The sequence below is a fragment of the Colias eurytheme genome, chromosome 17 (genome assembly GCF_061535395.1).
Source record: "Colias eurytheme isolate Ceu_HAF_F1 chromosome 17, ilColEury1 Martin Lab GWU primary, whole genome shotgun sequence".
NCBI classification, from domain to species: domain Eukaryota; kingdom Metazoa; phylum Arthropoda; class Insecta; order Lepidoptera; family Pieridae; genus Colias; species Colias eurytheme.
In genome coordinates this window covers 9,946,767-9,962,224 of record NC_142996.1, presented here as the reverse complement: position 1 = coordinate 9,962,224, position 15,458 = coordinate 9,946,767, and the positions used below count along the sequence as shown (strand labels likewise).

At 32.3% G+C, this 15,458-nt stretch overlaps 1 protein-coding gene across 2 annotated transcripts in view; it reads right to left on the bottom strand.

The window, feature by feature from the left end:
- The window catches only part of bsk (mitogen-activated protein kinase dJNK), a 35,009-nt gene extending 22,578 nt beyond the window's left edge, over positions 1 to 12,431 (bottom strand). The window contains exons 1-3 of one of the 2 annotated variants that reach the window (XM_090111369.1): positions 12,371 to 12,431; positions 2,602 to 2,732; positions 1,855 to 2,009 (exon numbers count right to left, since the gene is read on the bottom strand). In XM_090111369.1, the coding sequence (XP_089967495.1) occupies positions 1,855 to 2,000 (146 nt within the window). In that variant the 5' untranslated portion in view covers positions 2,001 to 2,009; positions 2,602 to 2,732; positions 12,371 to 12,431. Of the gene's footprint in view, positions 1 to 1,854; positions 2,010 to 2,601; positions 2,733 to 12,370 lie in introns of those variants that run through there. The other variant, XM_090111370.1, reaches the window with a different exon arrangement.
- Between the last annotated feature and the right edge of the window lie 3,027 nt (positions 12,432 to 15,458).

Sequence of the window (15,458 nt, the reverse complement as noted above, 5' to 3'; positions counted from 1 at the left end):
AAAATATCAATGTGACAAGTGACAACCTTGTGCGGCACTAAACTGTGGCTAAACTCAGGGAGTTGGCCTACTTCTCTCTTTTTACTATGTATATTATGCAGTTCTGCGTCGCCGTTCGCCTGTGTGCCTGTGTAAGCTGAGAATCTTGGGTACGGAATGGACTTAACACATCTAACCAACTTAAAAGTGATGTATAGGAAAGCTCATACCCTGTGTCTAACCATGTTGTCTTATATGTATTGGAATAATTTTGGTGAAGTTGACTATTGAGTATTGACATTTGATAAGCTGAGTTAACTTTAAATTACATGATAATTTACAAGACTATTTTCTATCAAGTGAATACCATAGATAATAAACTAATATGGTATTTTGTACATAGAGATATTAACATAAATTTAATAGTCATATCTTCTTGCAATGAAGATAGAAAAAATAACAAATTTATAGAAAGGAACTTACAGTCCATAAATGTAGGTCAGGAATGAAATCGTTAATCTATAACCGACATTATTGAATACATAATGTGCTGAGGTTGTTTCTGCTTTGTATTTTATTACAATTCATACAATGTATGTATCTTGAATTAAAAATAAGATCGTGACTTATTATTGAATAAACTGCACTCTTCTGCATCAACATGATTGCTAAATCATAATTTTATTTATAAATACACAGAATAAAAATTGAAAAGTCCAGAAATAATAAATGTAACTTTGCAAAAAAAGAATGTATATATCGTGAATCGTGCTAAAGAATAACCGGGCACAAAATAACTACATAAATTAAAATAAAGGCTCTTTTCACTACACGTACATACATACATGAATGGAATAAACAAAAATGTGAATATATTTGCATGCAGCAAGTTGAGGCGTGATTGTATACAGCGTGCTGTGCGTCCAAACAAAAATAAATTATGCTCCTAGATGAGAGTAATGAAGTTATAATAAAATAAGAGTGAGAATTTCTATTTTAACTTTTGCTTATAATTTTAAATACACTTTTGAATATCAATGTATGTTTTACATTTTTGAATAAAATAAATTTCAATTTATAATTTATAGATTAAACGGTTGTACTGTTAAAAGTACATATATTGTATTTTCTTACCTATATCTTTGAATATTTTTATCAGAAAAACAATACTCAATCATTGAATATTATAAATATGACAAAATAGTATACTATTATAATTATTCAAAATTTCTAAATTCTAAATTTCTAATTCCTGTTGTTTAACAAGGTTAACTTTCATCATATTTCAAAAACCCGATGTACATAATATGAAAAATTTAACAATAATATTCAAAGCAGTTCCGAGAGTTATAAAGACAAACATTGACATTTCAAATAACATGGAATAAACAAAGGAAACCAGATAAAGATGCTAACTTTATAATTTTATGTACTTTCTTATGTAACATGAAGATTTTAAACATTTTTTTATATTGTTTTTGATGATAAAGTTAATTGTTACGATTCTACCATCATATTATGATAATGATGAGTCTAATCCTAAACATATCGTATTAATAAATGCTCAATTTACGAAAATTGCTTAAAGATTATCAACAATACATTCCTAAACTTGTTTGAAACTATGATGATGAGCAAAAAACTATGATAACTCAAAAATTTTCCCTAAAAAATATTCCTAAGCACATTTTATTTACCCCTATCAACAAAAAAATTTGACATACTCAGAAAAATCACCTATACGAAGTATTCTTCCACATAAAACCCTAACGACAAACACGAAAAAACATCCTAATATATTCCTAACAACAAAAAATTACAAAAAATCACAAAAAATTACAAAAAATCTACAAAAAATGCCAAAAAAACCCTCACCACACGATCCCCTGAGCGCCCGATCCGATCGGCTTCAAGTTCTGGTAGCGCTTGAGAATGGTGAAGCGTGTGTCGCCGACCTCGACCGTGTAGAAGTGCGGGTGGCGGGGCGGGGTCGACATGCTGGCGGGCGCCGCGTGGGGCATCGACTACCCCTGGAATTGTAGGTGAATAAGTGAGAAAAATTATTAATGAAAAAAAAATTGGTTGTAAAGTAGGTTTACGATCGAGATGTTTATGTGATAACGTCTTATTGGTGGCAGCGCTCGAGATGAGACGGGAGATCGGTCCGTCTCTCTCTCGTTATACCTGCGATCGCGCTCGTGAGATTTTGGTGTGACACAAGTTTCTGAACATGTCACCCGACTAAAACGATTTTAAAAACGTTATCACGTCAAAAAAATGGTGACATTATTATTGTAGTAGTAATTTTATTTGTAAAGGGTAGTTATATTGGAATAATGGAAAAAAACAACAATGTAAATTATTTTGATAAATGGATCGGTGAAACGTGAGTATATGTAATGTTGCCTATTTTACTCTGTATTTATTAGTGAAATAGCATTTTCAAAAGTAGTTAAGTAGTATCAGCTTCACCTGTATGTTTGTATGTCATTTGTAGCATTGGCCTGCATACTTGTTACACTTTTAACATATAATTAAATTGAACATTTACGGGTTGGAAATTTTGCATCTTTATATACTTTATCGTCTTCAAATATACACAGAAAATCTGTTAAAACGAACCTTAAAATGTCTTCAATGTAGAATTTGTCCTGGTCTCCATAAAGCGATGTCGGGGTATCGAACTAGTTCCGTCTCCAAGAACTGAATATATCACGTGCGGCTCTTTTCACAGGTCAACACTATTGTTGCGTCTGTAATAAAAATAAACAATAATTATAGAAGGCATAGAAATATCTATTTATTCTAAGAAGTAGGTATATTTTCTGGGACATGAAAAAAATTCTACAAAATGATTTGTAGTAATTATATTGTTTTACACTTGATCATACTATCATCAACAAATAGCAAATAATTCACTTAAAATACGATCACTGATCAATACACAGATATCTCTCTCATGAAATTGATGTCCATTTAAAAAATAAAAGAATTAAAACCAGCTACAGCACATAACAAACTCAATATAATGAAATAATTTAACGCAATCGAAACTTCAAACACGCCGCGTTCAAGTTATCATTTCATTACATCTATTACAGTTATTCTGAAGCTTGTTACATTTAGTGCAGAAAGGAAACACTCGCCCTTTATTTCCACAAATATTTCTTGGAAGGATACATTGTTTGAGCAATTATAATTTACTTCGTGACAACTTAATTTCGTTTTTCAGCGTTTCCTTTTCAAATTTAGAACTTTAGAATAAATCGATGAATTTTTTTTTATTCGGTGTAATGTTACACACACACACAGATAATAAAGGTGAAAAGTTTTTTTTTAAAAGGTTAAATAAATCCGTCAGCCAGTATTTAATTTGTAAATTCAAAATTATTCCTTAATTGCTTTAAAATTTAAATGTTACTGAACGACATCGTTAAGCTTTTCCCTGTTTTAATGTTCTCCAATAGGAACGAAAATTACCGTTTAAATTCTTTGTTTAAAATCTTATATATAAAAATGATTCGCAAAATGTGTTGGTAAGCGCATAACTCGAGAACGGCTGAACCGATTTCGATAATTCTTTTTTTATTATATTCCTTGAAGTACGAGGATGGTTCTTATGTAGAGAAAACGTAAATATGTACCACGGGCGAAGCCGGGGCGGACCGCTAGTTTAAAATAAAAATATGGGATCAACAAACATTTGCGCTACAAAATAACGAGCTATAAACTTTAAAGCTCATGTAGGTAGGAATTTTAAATGACAATTTAAAACGAAATTGCCAGGAGCCTTAACCCTAACTCGAATGATAAAAATAATTGATAATCTCACCGTCAAAATTAGGTTTGGCGGGAAATTACTTTTTATTTAAAAGTGGCAATTTCGTGGCCATTTAGCTTAGTCGTTTTATTGAATATTCATTCCTTTTTAATATAAAATGGGAAAAGGTGTTTCGGATTAAGATTCTAATACCTTTGAATTTCTTTCGAGTTTCGATACTATAATAACTTCGTAAAACGATTATGAATAGTTTATGTAATCCTTTTGCCTTACTTCAAAATGAATAGGAAAATTCGAACGTAAACCTGAAATTACTAAATACTTGAAAAATAAAATTATTATCATAAGCGTCTTGTATTTTATAAATTTACAAAACTCAACCTATTCATTCTATTTTTACATAGACCACCAATGAATAGACTAAAATGCAGGTAATTGATGGATTATTTCCCAGCGCAGTCAAAGCCGCTTCAGAATCAACATCTATTCAAATCTACATACATGTTTTGAGTTAAACTCAAGCTCTTCAATGAAAGCACCGCAGTTAAAAATTAAACCTTCATTCATTGAAAATTATTTGCAGATATATTGTAACTGGCAACATTACGCTCGCTTATCTGTGCCCGCTTTACATGTAGGCGTAATTAATGTTTTTAATCTGTTTCGTAATTTAAATTTAGCGGAATATTATATGCATTTTGTGTTTAAAATCAGGCACATAGTTTAAACTATGGGAAAAAGCTGAAGCTTAATGAAGTACTTACAAATAACTAAGACAAAGAAAATTATAAATAACAAGAAGTAACTAGGTATAAATGATATCTTATCGTCTACATAAATATCTTACTGTTCATTTTGAAAGTTTCCGTGATAAAGACATAATAAGTACCTAATCTCTAAAGAGGGGTTAATAGGTGTTCCTAACGATAGCCATAATAAGATAAATTTCGTTGTTTAGTAATGTCTTAATCGTTATCTAACAATCAACATACTCTAAGCAACAACTATTTAATTCATGACTACATATTCACCACAAACTACAATAAATTTAAAGCTATGATTACAAACCGAATATTCCCCAAAGAACGAACACTGCCAAATAAATTAAACAGTTCAAAATCCCATAAGAACCAAGTTTTCGTCTTCCTCATTCGTTCAATACGGAACGTGACTTAGCTGGACTTAAACCAAGTTTACATAAACCGATGTTTTACATAATCACGTTTAAATAACATTAGATAAAAAACTGCGAACAGGGATGGTGGGGCATTTTATAAAAAAGAATAATTATAATTGGGCGGTACTTTCGGGTACGTGTGCGTGTTTAATCGCGGTCCTCATAAATTTCCATGAATTTATCACTGTTAAAAGGTTAAGGCCCTGTAATAAAATCTTTTCGGTATAATGTTTGGCACAAATTAACAACGTAAAGCCTAATTAACAACATAATATTTTAAATACAACATTATAATTCCTATTACTATTTTTTTAGATTTCTAGAATGATCCAAATTAGTAAATAAATTACTTTTTTATTTTCCATTTTCTAGCACCAAAGCGTTGCTAAATCAAAATATACATATAATATAATACATGTCAAAATATATAAAAGAAATAACGTGTGAAAAAACCAACATCTTTGGTTTTACCGCAGCGATGCGACTACTTCTATAAACATAGACATGTATAATATATAAAATTCCTCATTCCGTCCGTCCCTGTGTCCACTTCAAGTAAGTAGCGCCACTTGTACCGCAACTAAAATTAGCCATGTGTTAATTAAAATGAAGCTAAACTTTTCAGAAAATTTTAAACCTTAGATTTAAAATGTAAATTATGTCGAGAAAACTGGAACGGTGTTAATTTGTTGATGAATTTATAAATCTCTACTGTGTTACATAAGAAGAAGTGAATTTATCTGAATAAAAAATAAAAAGACGTGTGGCACTCGGGGACTGCCGCGGTAAAGCTATTGCATAGCATGCCTTCAAGCCACACCTCCGAGCCCGTCGGAGTGGGGAGCGTGAGGTTTTTTCGTTACGGAATTTTTCGATTCGGTCCCCACACTCAAGGCCCGCGATAGAAGCTATGCAATAGCTTAACATATTGTTTAAAGGAAATCTTATTTTCTCAATTAATGTTATACGTAATAAATGTCTTGTATTATGAATGAATGAAATACTCTTTATTGTACATACACAGTAATAAATTTTGTTACATAGTTAAGCTTATAATAGAGATGTACAAAGAGCGGCTTTATCGCTCGTGAGCGATTTCTTCCAAGCAACTCGATGTAGATATAAATATAGTGCGCAAGAATTAAAGAGTACCTAGAGTAAGACAAGAAAAGAAGAAACAGTAAACATAGAAAAGTATTATATGTACATTACTCGTTTGATCGCCTTATTCTTGACCGGTTGGAACAGCAGTGATAAACTACTGAATAAGGTAAACCAACTGAGTTTAGAAACACAGATAACTAAAATAAAAAAATTAAATAATATTTATTAGCAAATTTTACATATTCAGTTCGCAATTTTGCTCTGTCTTCTGAACTAGGTGTACCTGTGTCTCAGAAAACAGTGTAATAAATCGTGACTGCGTCTAGAACCTTCGACTATTCACTATAGATTTTATTCAGAGGCATGGAGTGAGGCTTCCAAGTACTTAACCCCGACAAGGTCCGATTCTAACCTATAACATATTGAAACGTATTTTTTAACGTACTTTGTAAAATACATGGCAACAGCAGGAAAATCTTTCCAATTAGAATTCTTGGATAGATGCTTAGATAGTTTTCAGGCTGTCATAAAATCAGGCCATATTTTAATAGTGAGGAACATAAAATCTCTCATATCTCTGGTACTACACAAGATCATCTATTTAATAAAATTACGAGGCCAGGAGCGTTCCTTTTATATTTTAACGACTTTCTATCGCAAGTATGTCAAGTGCGACCGTAATTGGCGCGTCCCTTCCCCCTTCCAAGGGGGAGGAGAGGGGCAAACATAGTGTTGGCTGTTAGATCGGGTTTAATGTATTATGTATATAGAAATTATAACTAAAAGAACACAATAACCATTAATTTAAAAGAATAGAGGAAAAAAACAACGAAATCATAATAAAGTGAAAATCATGTCCTCTTTGTTGCTAATATCAATAGCATACAGATACCGTAGATTACATTATTTTTATGACAAAAATTTGCGAAGACACTTCTTCAGTATAGTTATACAGTTGAGATGGCTTTTTATTGAGTAAACCCCATACAACGATTTATACACTTCTGTTCATTACACGTAAATTTACAAAATGAGACCAAATACGACCTCGAATCCAGAATTTTCCCTCGGGCAAGTCTATTCGCATTACATCAGACATTCGTCCATCATTCAGTTATTTTGGAACAGGCTCTGGGGAGCAAGTTGAATCAGGGTAAACCGTTACATCCGCAATACTCAAGCAACGAATCATTAGTTTTAGATTAGGAAAATGAAGAATTTTTTATGACAGCATTCTAAATTCACAGCCTATTCTAGAGAATGTCGGTAAACAACAAATTAGTTTATATATTCCTCTGGGTTTTTGTTTATTATATAGTCATAATCGTCACATTTAGTGTTTCTTTTATAGAAAGTCTTACCATTTACACATCTTTTACAAACACCATTGCTCAATCCGAGCACCTACCCTGTTTTTTAGTGCCAAAACATTACAAGTACTAAGTCCACCTAGTCTCCTCTAAGTGCTGACAGATACATTTCAACGATGGCAGACGATCGCTCTTCTCGATTTATGATATAAGCTGTTTGGAGTGATAGCCGACTATCTCGACGATATCCTGATATTTATGATCTTTAAAATCGCCGACGTGATGTAGCGTGATTTATTGAAGGACAATACAACGTTTGTGTCTTTGTTGTCCGTTTGTATTAAGGAGAATGGAGATATTATCAACGTGTGTAGTTATAAAAGTGCAAGGAATAGAAATTTCAAGGGAAAATAAAACATAGTATAAAAAGACAAACAGAAAGAAAGTCACCCAACAAAAAAAAACAGATTTATTATTACCTGCATACATTTTAGAATACGTACAACCAATAAATTGAAAGGAAGAATTGAAAGGATGAACACTATTTGGTATTAACGATCTACTTTGACTATGAATCTAGGCGACATATATTCTGGAATTTGATAAATTGTATCCGCATTCCCTAACATTCCGCACACCAGCTGAGCTCTATTAAGCAGGGCAGATCCTCAATCAATATCCGTGCAGAAATAATTTTCCAGCAACGTGTCGAGCATACTTAATGGGTGCTTAACTTCCCTTATCATTAATAGACCCCTGGGACAAGTCTAGACACGTTCGTCACCAACAAATCTACAGTATTTCACCATTCGGGCATGAAATTATAGGAATTCATAAAGTTAGGGGTCTATTTTGGTACTTGATCGGTAGGTTTGATAGGAAACGATACGCAGGGAGTATTGGTAGGGAATTTCGGATTGTTCTAATATAAAAATATTGCTTACTTTTATACTTTTTATGTATATTAATGCTGGAATTTTATAATTAATGTATGTTTTTATATTTATGTATTCCTAATACGTTTAAAACTTTTGCGTTGATTTTAAAATATGACTAATTTATGGCGGCAGTTCAGGCATTCTACAGTAAGCGAGGCCACGGGTAGACATCGACGTATTTTGTGTACCTACTAAGATCAGACAATTGTATCATTTCTAGATTGCCATTCTATTCGACAATGGGTGCATTTGATACTATAATAGGTAGGTATCATGAACCATTATCTCATGCATGAGCAAGAATTCTCGAGTAATATCATGAAAACAGAGCAAATAACGATCAAAAGGGTCACCGATGTGACAACACGAGGCGTAATAGATTTCCCCAGGAATCCTCCGCATTACTAAAGCGACGTTCCTCAAAGGATTTTATTTTTAGCAATTTTAAGAACTATACGATAAAAATGTCGTAAATCAAAGTAACATTGAGTCAGCGTTCGAGGGAGCGGGAATAAAATCTCAGGGATTTATTCCATTTGGGGGTCAGGGGAAAACGTCTCTTGAAATATTGGAACCAATTATAACGATATGATTTGCTGTGAACACGGACTGTTGGAGGGCGCTTTTTGTTATAAAGAGAATAATAGATGTTGCTTTTGAGTAGTTTTAAAATTGAGTATGTTGTCACTTATGTTAGAATTACCATCATACTTGGAAGGGTACGTACTGGACCGTCTTTTTCTTTTATTTTTATTTTCTTTACAATCTGTTTTGCTCAGTTGTGTTTAGTTTATTTTTTTATGGAAAACGTTTTTAGTTACGTGGCTCTGTTAAAACAATATTTGAAAATTTATTTACAAGTACCTATTCATTGAAATATCAAATTTGAATAGATAACTTTTCAAATATTATAGTCACATTAAAATGGAAGCGCTTCAAAGTCTAGTTGCAAGTAAATATTCAAGTTCAAGAAGTGTTTGACAGACCTATCTAAATAAGAAATTCGATACTTGACTCGCAAAAGGTAGAAACTTTCAGATCTGAAAGGTCAAAGGTCAGAATACACCCACGCTCACTTGACTCGAACCTAGCGTTTAGACATTCATGTATTTTTAAAGCATCTATTTAATAACATTTCATTGAAATAACTCCTACTTGAATTAAGTTTGTTATAGACTTTATGAATGGGTTGGACAATGTTGACCTTTTTAATAGTCGGATGATATATATTTTCAGAACAAAAGGACTTGATAGACGTTTATTTACAAAGGCAATGTCCACAAGATAAAGGAACTTTTGTAATCAATTTAAAATAGAAACAAAACCAATCTTTAGTGAGGTTTTTACAACACAACATTTTTACCAAGATTACTTAACCTAATCTTTCACAAAAATTTTACAGAACAGACCCAGAGGCAATATCACATTTTCATGAGGCAGCACTGTTGCTGCCTCATGAAAATGTGTCTTATGTGTCTGAATTATATTTTCTGTAGTAGTATTGAATCTATGATCTCTCGATTAAAATAATCATGCACATAGATATAGCATAGCATGATAGAAGCAGAAGTAATCAATATTATCTAAATAAAATAATACATTTAAATAAAACCCAATCATCTTATAATTCACCATCAAAATATAACAAAATCAAACACTCATCCGGAATCACAAAGCTGTTTATAACAATAGTATTTATTTACAAGTACCTATTCATTGAAATATCAAATTTGAATAGATAACTTTTCAAATATTATAGTCACATTAAAATGGAAGCGCTTCAAAGTCTAGTTGCAAGTAAATATTCAAGTTCAAGAAGTGTTTGACAGACCTATCTAAATAAGAAATTCGATACTTGACTCGCAAAAGGTAGAAACTTTCAGATCTGAAAGGTCAAAGGTCAGAATACACCCACGCTCACTTGACTCGAACCTAGCGTTTAGACATTCATGTATTTTTAAAGCATCTATTTAATAACATTTCATTGAAATAACTCCTACTTGAATTAAGTTTGTTATAGACTTTATGAATGGGTTGGACAATGTTGACCTTTTTAATAGTCGGATGATATATATTTTCAGAACAAAAGGACTTGATAGACGTTTATTTACAAAGGCAATGTCCACAAGATAAAGGAACTTTTGTAATCAATTTAAAATAGAAACAAAACCAATCTTTAGTGAGGTTTTTACAACACAACATTTTTACCAAGATTACTTAACCTAATCTTTCACAAAAATTTTACAGAACAGACCCAGAGGCAATATCACATTTTCATGAGGCAGCACTGTTGCTGCCTCATGAAAATGTGTCTTATGTGTCTGAATTATATTTTCTGTAGTAGTATTGAATCTATGATCTCTCGATTAAAATAATCATGCACATAGATATAGCATAGCATGATAGAAGCAGAAGTAATCAATATTATCTAAATAAAATAATACATTTAAATAAAACCCAATCATCTTATAATTCACCATCAAAATATAACAAAATCAAACACTCATCCGGAATCACAAAGCTGTTTATAACAATAGTATTTGCTCGCTCATTTGCCGAGCTCGGAGCTAATCCTCGATCGATGTTCTTCACTCCAAATTGCGGAGATAACGCTTTACTGGCTTCGAGACGCTATTGTCAAGACAAATTAACATTGGTTATAGATAATTAGTCAATATTTACAATTGACGCGATGGTTAATTGGATTTTATTGATCTATCGTTTTAGGCAGCTTTGATTGGATTAACAGCTGTTTTTGAAAGCTCGTAAGAAATTAAATTGTTAACGTTATACAAAATAAACAATTCTATAGACACAATTCGACGTTCTCAATGTAAGGAATTTAATCTGCAATCCACAGAGAATTTCGCAATGAAACGTATATTTGACAAATATGCATGGTTACGCGAATAAAATGATAAATAAGGCAGATATCTCTTAAATACAAAATAGTAGACGTATTATTTCTTATGACGTATAGAAAGTGTATCTATTCTAAATGTATCGCTACGACATGTAGGAGGTCGCCTATCCTACATGTCGTAGGGGTATGAGGATACCAGGGATTTAAGAAATCGTTTGGATATTATAGATTTAGAGATAGGTAGGACAGGAAAGTAATACAACGCCTCTAGCTGTAACTCATAGCAAGTTCATATCTCGTAGCGTTTTCTAGACACTTAATGAGTACCATGATTTACCTATTTGACAGATGCTTTCGAGAAATACTGTCAATCGAATGCCGTAAGAGCGCAAGGTTCGATTGCGAACTCATGGTAAGGGTACTGTTATCTCAAGCGAGGGCCATCAAAGCACGTTTATATGCAAAATAGAATCGATCCCCGTTAGGGGCTCAGCGAAATGGGACCATTCAGGGCCGTGACGGGGCCATTCGAATACTTCGCAATGACGGCTTAGATTTGTATAAACAATACAAGATAATTAGACTCGTTGGAATATTTTAATGGTTGTTTTCAAAACTTCTGGAAATTTTCTATTCAGTTGACTGTTTGTTAAAATGACAAATAATAGAAAAATTCAACGTCAAAGTGCTAAATAAGCGTATAGGGTACTAGGTTTATGCTACATATGATTACATTTATGTATTTATTATAATAAAAAAGTTGACACTCACTCGATAGTGGATAAATTGATAGAAAGACAAAAAATTACGGATTTCTAAATCTCCAAGAAAGTCGACTAAAAACCTTTTAATATCGTGAACCTAATCAAATACAGTTACATCTTTGATAAAGGTCTTCAATCGTACTTTGTTACTTTTTTAATAATTGTTCGAGGTCTAAAATTAGACTTATTGGATTTTCGCAAGATCTGTAATATTTATTCCATGAGTAGAGGCACTTTAGTTCTTAGAATTTGTGGATGCAAGATATTGCTGATTGGTTATAATTTATTTCAAAATGGACATGCTCCTATAGGTATTTTATATTTTGACCAATGACCATAGTGCAGGCAAGGCAATTTTTTTCATTTATGTTTTGCCTGATAAAATAAAGTTTTCATGTGTACATTTTATTAGTTCTTTTATATTTTTTCGTTAAAGTAAAAAAAATTCGCTTACCATAAGATCCATGCATCCATTTTGCAACGAAATAATATTCTGGATGTTTTCAGCTACTGTCTGAAACAATGAAAATGTATATCAGTATTATTATTCATGCTGTAATTTTCTGTTCCTTTATTTTTTTTTTTAATTTATGCTATAATATGTTTCAAAATATTTTTATAGTTCAAATGTGATTCAGATTATGTATTGTATACGAATCACAAATACTGTAAACAGTAAAACATAAGAAGAAAATTATATTTATTTAAATCTAAACTACAATATAATCATGATACCTATCTATATTATGTCTCGTATTAAATATGAAAACGCTGTTTTTCCCATTTCATTATAGCTATTCCATAAATACTAGAAAATAGAAATATTATTTAAAATAGATCCCCAAAGAGCCATTCCCAAACTAGACGATCGTCGCTCAAAGATACGCCTAACCGCGACGCCTATAGAAAGGCATAGAGTCGCCTATCGCTACATAAATCTATCAATAACCGCTCCACGGATCTTATCCTATATTCTGATGTTAATCCACCCGGAATGGTCCGGATTATGGGCGTTCAACCACTGATGTGCTGTATATTGAATTTTTCGCTAGAAAATATCAATTTCTGTGATGGAAAATTGTATTGGTTTATGTATAGAGGGCATGAGGATATTGCCTTTTAGAGTGATAGTAAAATGAATGGAATGGAATAGTTTTATAACAATTTTTATTTAACGTTGTGTGTTAGGAAAATTGTGTGGACTTTAAAACTATCAGAATTCATCAAATCGACAGGAAATTTCTTTTCAGTTATTTAGCATGTATTTCTCAAGAATTTGCAATAAAAACATGCTTACACTCACTTCAGAAAAAAATATGTTACTCCATGCATCGCTCGTACACTTTCAAGATTTGCAAATTATCGAACGTACCCCGGACAAAGTCGCGGACATCAACTAGTACATCAATAAAAGTTATTTTCCTTTCTTTCAGCTACCCAATAGCGTTAATATATAGTGGTTTTTCTTATTTCAAACGCCTTGGCCGACATAGCCATTTTAACATTCTGCCGCAGGCAATTCGTGGGTAAAGCGGAATGTGTCTGAAGGGAGTTTCTTTATGAGGAAAAAGTGAAAATACGTTTATTACATACATGAAATACTCTATAATAAAGAATAAAAGTCTGCCTTTTAAATGTGTTGGTTACAATTCGGTAGAAGTCTAATAATAATCTGTGAAACAGTATTATTACTATATGTGATTTATACTATTTCAATTTTAAATTAAATCCTCTTTTCTTATATATAAAAATGAATCGCAAAATGTGTTGGTAAGCGCATAACTCGAGAACGGCTGAACCGATTTCGATAATTCTTTTTTTATTATATTCCTTGAAGTACGACGATGGTTCTTATGTAGAGAAAACGTAAACATGTACCACGGGCGAAGCCGGGGCGGGCTGCTAGTATTTCAATAGAATTTAATTCTAGTACATTGTAACCACGTAATCTCAAATTGTTATAGAGAATTTCCCTCTAAAACGAGAACTATACAAAATATTTCCAAGTTTCTGAATTTCCAACTCTTGATAATGAATAATGCTTTGAAGACGGCAAAGTTTTCGTTTGCGGCATTGCTAGCCCTTGATACACTTAAATAGTTTGTAAGTATTGGAATAAAATATTGCATTTACTTTATGATAAATAAATAGGAATCACTATAACTCTATAGTATAAAACGAGTGGATTCCCGCTGCCTATCTGTCCCTATATTGTATGCTTAGATCTTTAAAGCTACGCAACGGATTTGAATAAGATTTTGATGTGACAACGTCTTATAATTCGATAGAGCCGGCTGCACGCACGAAAAAACACTCATGCGGCGTTACCTCGCTCTGAGGCGTTCCATGTAAGGCTTGAAGCGCAAGCGAGAGCGCGGAACGAGCGACACAGAAGCACAATCGGACATTGTCACGTTCAACTATCGTCAGTAAACCGACTTTACAGACAACCAATTTTTTTAATAGATCGAGTGGTTCTAAAGGAAGGCTTTATTTAATTTGTTGAGTTTTTTTTATTATTTAACAAAACAGGCAAAGCCGCGGGCGAATAGCTAAATTAGAACTTACAAGTCTACTTGATTATCAAACATTACTAAAAAGTCTATTAATACGTATATATTTATCAGTACATAAATACTATATCAAACGGTGCGTTTAATAGCGTTTTATTTTAGGATACTTATACAATGTGAGTTTACTCCAGCGAGTATATCGACTGAGTTCACAGCCAATGGTCTGAGTAATTGTTTGATGTTTACCGCTAAAGGGTATGCGCCTTTGCCAGGTTCAAGGGAATAATATGTTTATTGCGAGCTATTACATACTACCCGCTTTTTTGTGCTTTTAAATGGGTATTGGAACAACTTTAAAAGGAACTCTTAGTTTGTTAGAAAGTAAAGCCTTTTCAATGCAGTTAAGATAACTTTATTTTTCATTGTGTTTTAAACGTTGCTATTTCTTTTTAGAATATTATAGTATGATAATAATATATTGCCAGTCCTATATGAGGTCGACAGTTATTCGAATTTGCAAATAATATTTTGAAACAAGTCGTTGTTTAAGCCCGCTCTAAATCGGAGAACACAGCAGAAACAAATGCTTTGGTTACTTTTGTTAATGTTTTACAAACTTACATATAAAATCATTTCCAATATATTACATTTTCTTTAATGAACACACAATGTTCACAAGAGATAAGCAATTCCTTTGTCACAATTATAATACATTTTCGCTCCAAGCCAATCACTCACGGTAAGTGGGATCCCAAATTATCTGATCCGATATTGAGATGGGAAAAATAAAACTTGTTCTTTTGATCTCGAGATATTTCTGCCGTGTTTGCTTTGAAAATGTTTATCTTTTCCTTTCTGGCAAAATCTATGAACGCAGTAAGTTGAAAAGTTATTTGAATATTTGACTATCTCTGAAGGAAGTTTCTTTAGTTATTATTTTTTATACGTTAAATTTCCGTTATTTATGTTTACCAGTTAACATCATTTTTGACACACTTTGCAAGAGGCTTATTGAACTGGTTTCTTAAA